The sequence below is a fragment of the Mesoplodon mirus genome, assembly GCF_964341445.2.
Source record: "Mesoplodon mirus genome assembly, chromosome: 8".
NCBI classification, from domain to species: Eukaryota; Metazoa; Chordata; class Mammalia; order Artiodactyla; family Ziphiidae; genus Mesoplodon; species Mesoplodon mirus.
In genome coordinates, this window is record NC_138984.1 from 112,107,280 (window position 1) to 112,121,390 (window position 14,111).

Genomic DNA, 14,111 nt, shown 5'->3' on the forward strand with positions numbered 1-14,111 from the left:
CTTTAACACCCCACTTACACCAATGGACAGATCATCCATACAGAAAATAAATAAGGAAACACAAGCTTTAAATAGACCAGATAGGTTTAATTGATATTTATAGGACATTCCACCCAAAAGTGGCCAAACACACTTTCTTCTCAAGTGCACATGGAACATTCGCCAGGATAGATATCACCTTGGGTCACAAAGCAAGCCTTGGAAAATTTAAGAAAATTGAAATTGTATCAAGCATCTTTTCTGACCACATGCTATGAGATTAGAAATCAATTATAGGAAATAAAACTGTAAAAACCACAAACACATGGAGGCTAAACAGTGCACTGCTAAATAACCAAGAGATCACTGAAGAAATCGAAGAGGAAAGAGGATATTAAAAAAATACATAGAAACAAATGCCAACAAAAACATGGTGACCCAAAACCTATTGGATGCAGCAAAAAGCATTTTTCAGAGGGAAGCTTATGGCAATTCAATCTCACCTCAAGAAACAAGAAAAATCTCAAATAAACAATCTAACCTTACACCTAAGCAAATAGAGAAAGAACAAACAAAACCTAAAATCAGTAGAAGGAGAGAAATCATAAAGATCAGAGCAGAAATAAGTCAAATCGAAATGAAGAAAACAATAGCAAAGATGAATAAAACTAAAAGTTTGTTCTTTGAGAATATAAACAAAATTGATAAACCTTTAGCCAGCGTCATCAAGAAAAAAGGGAGGGGCTTCCCTGGTGATGCAGTGGTTAAGAGTCTGCCTGCCAATGCAGGGCACACAGTTTTGAGCCCTGGCCTGGGAAGATCCCACAAGCTGTGGAGCAACTAAGCCCATGCGCCACAACTACTAAGCCCACGTGCCACAACTACTGAGCCTGATGCACCACAACTACTGAGCCCAACACGCCAGGGCTTCACATACCTGGAGCCCATGCTCTGCAACAAGAGAAACCACTGCAATGGGAAGCCCGTGCACTGCAGCGAAGAGTGGCCCCTGCTTGCTGCAACTAGAGAAAGCCTGTGCACAGCAACAAAGACTCAACCCAGCAAAAAATAAATAAATAAATAAATAAATTTAAAAAAAAAAGAAAAAAGGAAGAGGACACAAATCAATAAAATTAGAAATGAAAAGGAAGAAATTACAACTGACACTGCAGAAATGCAAAGGATCATAAGGACTACTGCAAGCAACTATATGCCAATAAAATGGACAACGTGGAAGAAATAGCCAAATTCTTGGAAAGGTACAACTTTCCAGACTGAACCAGGAAGCATTAGAAAATATAAACAGACCAACCACAAGTAATGAAATTGAAACTGTAATTAAAAATCTTCCAACAAACAAAAGTCCAGGACCAGATGGCTTCACAGGTGAATTCTATGAAACATTTAGAGAAGAGCTAATACCTATCTTTCTCAAACTCTTCCAAAATATAGCAGAGGGAGGAACACTCCCAAACTCATTCTACAAGGCCACCATCACCCTGATACCAAAACCAGACAAAGATGTCACACACAGACACAAAAATTACAGGCCAATATCACATAGATGTAAAAATCCTCAACAGAACACTAGCAAACAGAATCCAACAACACATTAAAAGGATCATACACAATGATCAAGTGGGATTTATCCCAGGAATGCAAGGATTCTTCAATATATGCAAATCAATCAATGTGATACACCATATTAACAAGTTAAAGAATAAAAACCATATGATCATCTCAATAGATGCAGAAAAAGCTTTTGACAAAATTCAACACCCATTTATGATAAAAACTCTCCAGAAAGTGGGCATAGAGGGAATCTACCTCAACATAATAAAGGCCATATATGACAAACCCACAGCAAACATCATTCTCAATGGTGAAAAACTGAGCATTTCCACTAAGATCAGGAACAAGACAAGGATGTCCACTCTCACCACTATTATTCAACATAGTTTTGGAAGTCCTAGCCATGGCAATCAGAGAAGAAAAAGAAGTAAAAGGAATAGAAATTGGAAAAGAAGAAATACAACCATCACTGTTTGCAGATGACATGATACTATACATAGAAAATCCTAAAGATGCCACCAGGAAACTACTAGAGTTAATCAATCAATTTGGTAAAGTTACAGGATACAAAATTAATGCACAGGAATCTCCTGCATTCCTATACACTAACAATGAAAGATCAGAAAGAGAAATTAAGCAAACAATCCGACTTACCATTGCAACAAAAAGAATAAAATACCTAGGTATAAATCTACCTAAGGAGGCAAGAGACCTGTACTCAGAAAACTATAAAACACTGATGAAAGAAATCAAAGGTGACACAGACAGATGGAGAGATATACCATGTTCTTGGATTGGAAGAATCAACATTGTGAAAATGACTATACTACCCAAAGCAATCTACAGATTCAGTGCAATCCCTATCAAATTACCAGTGGCATTCTTTGCAGAATTAGGAGAAAAAATCTTACAATTTGTATGGAAACACAAAAGACCCTGAATAGCCAAAGCAATCTTGAGAAAGAAGAACAGAGCTGGAGGAATCAGGCTCCCTGACTTCAGACGATGCTACAAGGGTACAGTGATCAAGACAGCATGGTACTGGCACAAAAACAAAAATATGGATCGATGGAACAGGATAGAAAGCCCAGAGATAAACCCACACACCTACAGACACCTAATCTATGACAAAGGAGGCAAGAATATAAAACAGAGAAAAGAGAGCCTCTTCAATAAATGGTGCTGGGAAAACTGGACAGCTACATGTTAAAGTATGAAATTAGAACACTCCCTAACACCATACACAAGAATAAACTCAAAATGGATTAATGACCTAAATGTAAAGCTAGACACCATAAAACTCTTAGAGGAAAACATAGGCAGAACACTCTTTGACATAAATTGCAGCAGGACCTTTTTTGACCCACCTCCTAGAGTAATGGAAAAAACAACAACAAACAAATGGGACCTAATGAAACTTAAAAGCTCTTGCACAACCAAGGAAACCATAAACAAGACAAAAAGACAACCTTCAGAATGGGAGAAAATATTTGCAAATGAAGAAACTGACAAAGGATTAATCTCCAAAATATACAAACAGCTCATACAGCTCAACACCAAAAAAACAAACAAGCAAATCAAAAAATGGGTGGAAGATCTAAATAGACATTTCTCCAAAGAAGGCTTACAGATGGCCAACAAATACATGAAAAGATGCTCAACATCACTAATTATTAGAGAAATGCAAATCTAAACTACAATGAGGTATCACCTCACATTGGTCAGAATGGCCATCATCAAAAAATAAACAAACAATAAATGCTGGAGAGGGTGTGGAGAAAAGTGAACCTTCTTGAACTGTTGGTGGGAATGTAAATTGATACAGCCACTGTAGAGAACAGTATGTAGGTTCCATAAAAAATTAAAAAGAGAACTACCATATGACCCAGCAATCCCATTACTGGGCATATATCCTGAGAAAACTGTAATTCAAAAGGACACATGTACCACAATGTTCATTTAAGCACTATTTGCAATAGCCAGGAAATGGAAACAACCTAAATGTTCAATGACTATTGAATGGATAAAGAAGATGTGGTACCTATATACAATGGAATATTACTCAGCCCTAAAAAGGAACAAAATTGGGTCATTTGTAGAGATGTGGATGGACCTACAGTCTCATACAGAGTGAAGTAAGCCAGGAAGAGAAAAACAAATATTGTATACTAATGCATATATGTGGAATCCAGAAAAATGGTAGAGATGAACCTAGTTCCAGTGCAGGAATAGAGACGCAGATGTAGAGATCAGACATGTGGACACAGTGGGGGAAGGGGAGGGTGGAATGAACTAGAAGATTAGATTTGACATAAATACACTACCATGCGTAAAATAGATAGCTAGTGGGAACCTGCTATAAATCACAGGAAACTCAGCTTGGTGCTCTGTGATGACATAGATGGTGGGATGGGGGGTGGTGGGAGAGAGGTTTAAGAGGGAGAGGATATATGTATACATATAGCTGATTCACTTCATCGTATAGCAGAAATGAACACAGCATTGTAAAGCAGTTATACTCCAGTTAAAAAAAATTTAAAAACCAAAAAACAAAAGACACTAGAGACAAAGAAGGGCATTTTATAACAATAAAAGGGTTAATCCATCAGGAAGATATAAGTACAGATATATATCCACCTACCTAATAACAGAGCACTAAAGTACATAAAGCAAAAACTGACAGAAATGAAGGGAGAAATAGATAATTCAGCAATAACAGTTGGAGGTTTATGCCCAACTTTCAATAATGGATAGAGCAACTATACAGAAGATCAAGGAAGTAGAATATTTGACCTACACCATAAACCATTTAGGCATAATAGTCATATATAGAACAGAGTATACTTTCCAACAATAACAGAGTATACTTTCTTCTCAAGTGTATATGGAACATTCTCCAGGCTAGACCATGTGTTAGTCCATAAAACAAACTTCCACAAATTTAAAAGTATGGAAGTAATACAAAATGTATACTTTGACCACAATGGAATGAAATTAGAAATCAATAATAAGGGAAATATGAGAAACTCACAAATATGTGGAAATTAAATAACAAACTCCTAAATAACTAATGGGTCCAAGAGGAAATCAAAAGAAAAATCAGAAAATACCTTGATATAAATGAAAATGAAGACAAAATATGTCAAAAGTTATGAAGACAGGTAAAGCAGTGCTCAGAGGGAAATTTATAGCTGCAAATACCTGTATTAAGAAAGAAGAAAAGTCTCAAATCACCAACTGGATCTGCACCTAATGACACAGGGAAAAAAAGAGCAAAACTAAACCTAAAACAAGCACAAGGAAGGAAACAATACAGGTTAGAGTAGGAGTTAGTAGAGGCACAATGGAGAACAGAAATATTGAGAAACAGAAATAGAGACTAGAGAAAAAACAGAAAATAAAAGAAACCAAATGCTGGTTCTTAGGGAAAAGCAACAGAATTGAGAGACCTTTAGCTGGTTTGACCAAGTGAAAGAAGAGGACTCATTACCAGAATCAGAAATGAAAGAAGGGGCATTACTTCTGACTTTGCAGAAATAAAAAGGATTATAAGAGAAGACTGAACAACTGTACACCAACGGTTAGATGACTTCAATAAAATGGACAAATTCCTAGAAAGATGCAAACTATCAAAACCTACTCAAGAGAAATAGACAATCTGAATAGCTCTATAACAAGTAAAGAGATTGAATCAGTAATAACAAGACTGCCTACAAAGAAAAGCCCACACCCAATTGGCTTCACCCCTGAATTCTACCAAACATTGAAAAAAGAATTAATACCAATTATTCACAAACTATTGAAGAAAATAGAAGATGAGGGAAGATTTCCCAAATTATTTTATGAGGCCAAAACCAGACAAAGACATTAAAAGAAAAGAAAATTACAGACCAATATCTCTTATGGATATGGATGCAAAAATCTTCAACAAAATACTAGCAAACCAAATTCAGCAAAATAAATGAGAATTACACGTCTTGACCAAGTGAGATTTATCTCAGAAATGCAAGGGTTGTTTAACATCTGAAAATCAATGTAATACACCACATCAACAGAATAAAGAACAAAAGTTGCATGATTATCTCAATAGACAGGACAAGGATTTGACAAAAATCCAACACTCTCTTGTGACAAAAAAAACTTGACAAACTAGGAATATAGGAACTTTATTTACCCGATAAAGGGCATCTGTGAAAAACCCGCAGCTAACATCATACCTAATGGTGAAGATGGGATGCTTTCCCCCTAAAATCAGGAAAAAAAGCAACGAAGTCCATTCTTGCCATTTTTATTCAAATGTACAGTACTGGAGGCTCTAATCAGGGCACTTAGGCAAGAAAAAAAAGACAGCCAGATGGGAAAGGAAGAAGTAAAACTGTCTCTGCTTATAGACAACATGATCTGGTGTGTAGAAAATCCTAAGGAATCCATTAAAAAACTAGAACTAATAAATGAGTTCAGCAAGGTTGCAGGATACGAGATCAATATACAAAAGTCAATTGTATTTCTATGCACTTTTTTTTTTTTTTTTTGCGGTACGCGGGCCTCTCACTGTTGTGGCCTCTCCCGTTGCGGAGCACAGGCTCTGGATGCGCAGGCTCAGAGGCCATGGCTCACGGACCCAGCCGCTCCACGGCATGATGGGATCTTCCTGGACCTGGGCATGAACCCGTGTCCCCTTCATTGGCAGGCGGACTCTCAACCACTGTGCCACCAGGGAAGCCCCTCTATGCACTTTTAATGACCAGTCTGAAAATGGAATTCCGGAGACAATTTCATTCACAATGCATCAAAAATTATATAAAGTAATTAGGAATGAATTTTTCAAAGGAAGTAAAAACTTGTATTCTGAAAATGACAAAATGTTGTTGAAAGAAACAAAAGAAGATCTAAATAAATGGGGAAAAAGTCCTATGTTCATAGATCAGAAAACTCAACATTGTTAAGATGACAGTGCTCTCCAAACTCATGTACAGATTCAATAAGATCCTTATCAGAATCTCAACTGATATCTTTGTAGAAATTGATAACCCGATTCTAAAAGTCATATGGAATTGCAAGGGACTCAGAAGAGCTAAGACATTCCTGAAAAAGAAGGGGAAAGTAGGAAGACTCCACTTTCTGATTTCAAACCTTACTACAAAGTAATGGTAAACAAGACAGTGTGGTACTAGTACAAGAATAGACATGTATCAGTGGAATACAGTTGACAGTCCAGGAATAAATCCATACATCTGTGATCAGCTTACTTTCGACAGGGGGGTCAAGACCATTCAAAGGGAAAAACAGTCTTTTCAACAAATGTTCTGGAGCTGCAGAGGGCTTTACGTAATGCTGTGTGCAGCCATCATGCTACGGGCTCACAGAGTCATATCTGGCCCTGCTGGCTCCACTCAGAGAAGAGTGGGTGTGGTAGAGTTTATCCTGGACACCGACTTGTGGAGCAGAGGGTGGCATGCTCCCACATCAGGCTAATTCTTGACTACTCCACCAGACGTAGAGAAGAAGTGCTGGAAAGAGGCAAACCTCTCGCTGGGACTGCTTAAAGCTCCTGCACCAAGGTGACTGAACCCATGATACACATTATAGGAAAGCTTAACTTTTCCTGCTTCAGCTATGCTTGAAGGATTTTAAGAGGAACCTGTAACAACTTCTGAAAGGATGTTGTCTCAAGTGCTACCTGACAACAAGCCATTGCTGGTGAAGAACTGATGTCTGTAAAGATAAGCAAATAGAGAAATTTCACCTATAAAAAAATTACCAGTTAAAAGAAGAGCATATGAATTTGGAAATGAATTTATAAAACATGAACAGGAGAAAATTTTACAAAACTCCCAACTTTCTGTTTTTAATGAACTTCTAGAGGACATTGGAAATAATGTATGGAAATTAAAAACATGATCAATGAATCACAAATATTAATGAAGGCAATGAACAGCAGATGAGGTAAAACCAGAAAAGCAAAGCAGAAGATAAAACTGAGATATTCTCCCAGAACAGAGAGGAAAAGCAGAAAATAATGAGAGATTCTGGGGATAGATCCTGGGAATACAATCCGTAGAAAGAAACCCCAGAAGTTTGGAATAGAGCAGTTGGAGTGGAAGCAATAATTGAAGAAAAGAAAGCTTTTCTAAGCTAAATACAGAGACCCAAGCTAGCCCCTCATATTAATCTGATGAATACAGGAATTATTCTCTTTTTTTTTAAATAAAAAGAAGTATGAGATAGAGAAATGGAGGGAAGTGCCCAACTTCTCATCCCCACATGAAGAGCAGCTGAAGCCAGAGCCCTGACCTTTGACTTCCAGAGCAGTGTCCTCAGCATGCAGGCATGCTGAGGGACATGTGACATTGAGGTTTTAAAAATCTCTTATTCTACAATAAATATATCTGCTAATTAATTCAAATGAGGCTCTGAAATAATAGGAACATATGATTATCAAGCTTGAATTTGTAAGAAGTTTCTAACTTCAAGAGCCAAAATCAGCCTTGAAGATGATTCCAGGAAAAATGCTACTCTCACCCATTACTGTCACTTCCATGAGCCTCTAAACTATTCCATGACTTAATGAAGAGTTTATGTTAGAACTCTCTTTTCCCATGAAAGGATTCTTTCAGCAGATGTCAAACACCATTTCATGGCTTTGCTTATTGTGAATTTAAGATTACAACCATATCTGGGGAAGATTAAAATCCACTGCATGATGCAGCATAAGCACAGACATTTGCTAATGGAAAACAATCATGGCCACTGGCTAATCTGAGTAGCCAACTCCCCCAGGACCAGCACCCAGTATGCACTGAGTCAGATTCAGAGGTCAGGACTCATGTCTGTATCAGAGCTGACTCCTCAGAACAGCATATGCCACACTCTAACGATCAGGGCCCAGCCCCTATTCTCCCATATCATCTTTTGCTAACCTCACCTGCTTTCTACAGGTCTTTAGCTCCAATAGGATCAAACTACAGATATCCTTGAATGCCAGCCCTGTCCCTACTCCCCAAGTCTGGAAAAGTACATGTTTGGCAGGTGTAGCTATTTTGTTTTTTCAACCCTGTCTAAGGCTTTTACTCTTCTTTATCCTTTTTAAACACCAGATTTGGCCTTTTCCTTCAGGCAGCTGGATGCCTTTAAACCATAAGGTTGCCATCTAACATAATCTGCACCTGCTCAAGACCTGAGACCCAGCATCTGTCCTTGCACCAGGAGCCTTGAGCATTTTCACTGTGTCCAGCCCTTCCTGGGTTAAGTCCAGGAAGGGTGGTAGCTGTGCATGAGGATGCCCCATCCTGGCCCTCACTGGGTCCCAGTTTCCTTCTGGCACAAAAGTCAGCCCTTTTATGGTCAAATATGTGATGTGATGCTGCTTACCATAGTTTTGGGAAAGGGACTCAGACAGGCTGCCATAAAACTCAAGGAAGAGGCTTGTCCCCCAGAAGGGAAAACACCCAGGTTTCATCACTAGATTAGACAACTCTCTCTCTGTAAGTTATACCCTATTACAAGTTTCAAGGGATGGTCAGTAGTTCTGCTCAAAATAAATGAATGGAGCCAGGTTTAGGGATTCAGTAATGGAATCTTCCTCAAGCCAAGAATTCCCCTTATCAGAGTGCTAGGGACCTCTTCCTAATTGAAGGAGTTAAAGACAATGGTTTATTTCTCACATTCAACTACTTCTGCCAGACAAGTAAACACAGCTGTCAACAACATGATCTCACGTCTTTTCCTTTTTGCCAGGACACCAGAATGTGAAGGAGAAGAGAGAGGCATGTAACTCACCAATGGCAGGTATGGGCTCTGGCCAGCCCATGTGGTTCAGTCCTGTCGGGGCACTCTGGGAGAATGGATGGCTTCTTCTAGGGAGATTCAAAGACTCTGAAGAGGTAATGGTCATCTTCCTCCAGCACTGGGAGAGGAGGAAAGAGGCAGAGAGTAAATGAAGAAAAGAGATAACATGTTGTCATTGCCACATTATAATTTTTCTAATTGCCCAGGACGTTGCCATGAGCAGAGCATGCAGCCAAAATGCACACAACTCTGGGAGGTGCCATTCATTTCAAAACCCGTGGAAAAAAGAGAAGTTTCTCTTGTCAGTAGTCTGAAACCTGTATGGTCATATGTGGCAACCATGGCAGGATAGGTTGTCATTCAAAATGTGAAATGAGGACTGACAGTAAGTCTCCAAACCCCCAAATTACACCAGCTGGTCAGCCACACAGCCTGACATTTCTCCAAAAGGAAGGCTTTGTTTTAGCTATATTCTTGCAGGGGTGCTTAATTAAAATGCAACCCATGAAGTCCCTGACACCTCATAATCATAAGACAGACTTTACCCTTCAGAGAGTAAGGACCAGTGTTGCATGAGGTCTTGGGAGGGCAAGGATATTGTCCCTTTCTTTATCATTCCATTATCCAGAAATAAACTTGGCCCCTCCAGATTTTGTCTACTTTATAAAGTTATGAAATTTACTTAAAATTTTTGGTATGTATTCAAATAAATGTTCCATTTTCTTTTGTATTCCACACAAATTAAGTAAACAGTGCTTAGAAAATTCTTTTAGTGATTAATGGAAATGTAAATATACAAACAAGGATTAAGATGGGAGTATGATACCCCACTCCATCTCTTCCATTTGAATGCAGCTAAAAACCTTGGGCAGATGTATAAATCAGTTACCTAAGGGCTCTGAAATAAATGGTAGCAGATGGGTTGGAGAAGGAAGCCAGTATTTGAAGTTACACCAATCCTATGGTGAGTTACCTTTCTTGTGGTCCCTACAGTATCCTCTGGCCTGAACTCAATAGCAGCTTAAAACTGGGTGTGGACCAAAGTACTCCAAAAAGCCTTCTCTGGTCTGAAGAGAAGGGAAAGGGACCCCAAGGGTATGAGCAAATTGGGGAAATCCTCTATGTTGTCATTTAGTTCCACCCTAGACCCCCAGGAAATCCCATTATAATATGACAGTGATGGCCAGGCAGGCACCTAAAACTCTGAGGGAGGGGGAGAATCCCTATTTTTTTTTCCTGTCTCTGTCCTCCTGCCCCTTGGCTCCAGAGGCAGACATAGTTGCAGGATGTATATGCCAGAGTGGGAAAACGAAAGCCTAGCTTTCTAGCAAAAAGTCCAGGAAGAGGGGGACTCCTGGAAGCCAAGAAGTATCTGGAATAATGCAGAAAGGAAGGAGATCAAGAAAATGACACCATAACGTTGTCTATGACCCCTGGACTTACCCCCAAACTGTGCCTGGGTGGATCTGACCCTAAACAGGATACTAAAGTCTTTGAGAACCAAATTATGGAGTAGACCATTTTACAGGTCTCAGACTGGCCACTGGGTGATCCACATTATCCAAGTAGCACTGAAAACACCTTGAAAACATGAACTGACATAAGAAACATAGCCCCTGAAGGCCAGTAAGAACTTGTACCCTAAACTGTCAGCTGCCTGAAAAACTTAACTATTATTCTCCATAAAAACTAAATAAGGCTCATAACATAATATTCAAAATGTCTAAGATATAACCCAAAATTATTTGATATACAGAGAACTATGAAAATCTCCATAACTTATAAGGGAAAGACAACAGATCCCAGCACCAAGATGATACAGTGCTGGAATTATAAAAGATTTTAAAGAAGCTCATAAAATTGTGCTCTAAAAAGTAAGTGTGAACACTCTTGAAATGAATGGAAAATAACAGCAGGTAAATAGATACAAAATAGAATAGAATGGAAACATTAGAACTGAAAAATATAGCTACAATTGAAAATTTACATGGATGGCTTTTGAGGGCATTATGCTAAGTGAAATAAGTCAGACAAGAAAGAGAAAGACTGTATGATCTCACTTGTATGTGAAATCTTAAAAAAGAAAAGCCAAGCTAATAGAGACAGAGAACAGATTGGTACTTGCCAAAGGCAGGGAGTAGGGGGTAGGTAAAATGGGTGAAGGCAGCCAAAAGACACAAAGTTCCAGTTATAACATAAGTCACGGGGATGTAAGGTGCAGCAGGGCAACTATAGTTAATAACACTGCATTGCATAACAGAAATAAAGGGAGGAATTGACAATAAAACAATAATATTAGGGGACGTTAACACCCCACTTACATCCATGGACAGATTATCAAACAGAAAACCAATAAGGAAACAGTGACATTAAATGACACATTAGACCAGCTGGACTTAATAGGTACCTACAGGACATTCCATCCAAAAACAGAATACATATTCTTTTCACATGCACATGGAATGTTCTCTAGAATAGATCATATGCTCATCCACCAAACAAGTCTCAACACATTTAAGAGGATAGAAAATATACCAAGTATCTTTTCAGATCACAATGGTATGAAACTAGAAATCTATTACGGGAAGAAAAATGGAAATAAACACAAACACGTAGAGACTAAACAACATGCTATTAAAAACCCAATGAGTCAACCAAGAAATCAAAGAGGAGACCGGAAAATACCCTGAGACAGGGCCTTCCCTGGTAGTCCGGTGGTTAAGACTTTGCCCTCCAACGCAGGGGTGCTGGTTCTATCCCTGGCCAGGGAGCTAAGATCCCACATGACTTGCAGCCATAAAAACCAAAACATAAAGCATAAGCAATAGTGTAAGAAACAATAAAGACTTTAGAACTGGTCCACATCAAGAAAAAAAAAAGAAAGAAAAAGAAAAAGAAAATACCCTGAGACAAATGAAAAATAAAAACACAACTTTCCAAAATCTATGGGATGCAGCAAAAACAGCTCTAAGAGGGAAGTTTATAGTGATACAGGCCTACCTCAAATTATAAGAAAAATCTCAAATAAACAACCTAATCCACCATCTAAAGGAATTAGAAAAATAAGAACAAACAAAACCCAAAGTCAGCAGAAGAACAGAAATAATAAAGATCAGAGTAGATATAAACAAAATAGAGACCCCCCCAAAAAATAAACCCACAACAGAAAAGACCAATGAAACCAAGAGCTGTATTTTTAAAAGATAAAGAAAATTGATAAGCCTTTAGCCAGGCTTATTAGGAAAAAAAGAGAGAGGACCCAAGTAAACAAAATTAGAAATGAAAGAGGACAATTTACAACCGGTATCACAGAAATACAAGCAATCATGAGAGAATACTGTGAACAATTACATACCAACAAACTGGGCAACCTAGAAGAAATGGATATAATCTTCTAAGACTGAATCAGGGAGAAACAGATAATCTGAACAGACTGGTTACTAGTATTGAAATGGAATTGGTAATCAAAAAACTCCCAACAAACAGAAGTCCAAAACCAGATGGCTTCACAGGGGAATTCTACCAAACATTTAAGGAAGACAGAATGCCTATCCTTAAACTATTCCAAAAAATTGAAGAGGAGAAAACACTCCCAAACTCGTTCTATGAGGCCAGCATTACCTTGATACCAAAACCAGACAAAGACACTACAAAAAATGGAAATTGCAGGCCAGTTTCTCTGATGAATATAGATGCAAAAATCCTTAACAAAATATTAGCAAACCGAATTCAAAAATACATTAAAAAGGATCATAAATCATGATCAAGTGGGTTTTTATCCCAGGGGGGCAAGGATGGTCCAACATCTGCAAATAAATCTATGTGATACACCACATTAACAAAATGAAGGATAAGGCGATTGATCAAGATGGCAGAGTAGGAGGACATGGAACTCATCTACCCCCCATGAACACATCAAAAATACATCTACATGTAGAACAATTACCACTGAAAACGAACTGGAAATTGGCAGAAAGACTCCTGTACAACCAAGGCTATACGAATGAACAAAATGAAGGATAAAAGTCACATGATCTCTCAATAGATGCAGGAAAAGCATTTGACAAAATTCAGTATCCATTCACAATAAAAACTCTTATCAAAGTTGGTATAGAGGGAAATTTCTCAAGATAATAAAGGCCATGTATAACAAACCCACCTAACATCATACTCAATGGGGAAAACTAGAAAGCTTTTCTTCCTAGATCACGAAGAAGACAAGGATGCCCACTCTCACCATTTCTATTCAACACAGTGTTGGAAGTCCTAGCCATAGCAGTCAGTCAAGAAAAAAAAAGGCATCCAAATTGGATGGGAAGAAGTAAAACTATCATATTTGCAGATGACATGATACTATATATAGAAAACCTTAAAGTCTTCACCAAAAAACTTTTAGAATAAATGAATTCAATAAAGTTGCAGGATATAAGATTAATATACAGAAATATGTTGCTTTTCTATTCACTAATAATTAACTATGAAAAAGAGAAGCAAGAAAACAATCCCATTTACAATCGCATCAAAAAGAATAAAATGCGTAAGAATAAATTTAACCAAGGAGGAGAAAGACATATACTTTGAAAACTGTAAGACATTGATAAAAGAAACTGGAGATGATACAAATAAATGGAAAGGCATCCTATATTCATGAATTAAAAGAAGTAATATTGTTAAAATATCTGTACTACCCAAAGCAGTCTACAGATTTAATGCAATGCCTATCAAAATACCCATGACATTTTTCACAGAACAAGAACAAATATATAATCCTA

At 38.0% G+C, this 14,111-nt stretch overlaps 1 protein-coding gene across 1 annotated transcript in view; it reads right to left on the reverse strand.

Moving 5' to 3' along the window:
- Window positions 1–14,111, reverse strand: part of ARHGEF4 (Rho guanine nucleotide exchange factor 4) — a gene marked incomplete at its 5' end in the record, with an annotated part of 136,770 nt that overhangs the window by 98,331 nt on the left and 24,328 nt on the right. Inside the window, one exon of the mRNA XM_082631307.1 lies at window positions 9,331–9,457. Coding sequence (XP_082487433.1) covers window positions 9,331–9,457 — 127 coding nt within the window. The remainder of the gene's footprint in view (window positions 1–9,330; window positions 9,458–14,111) is intronic.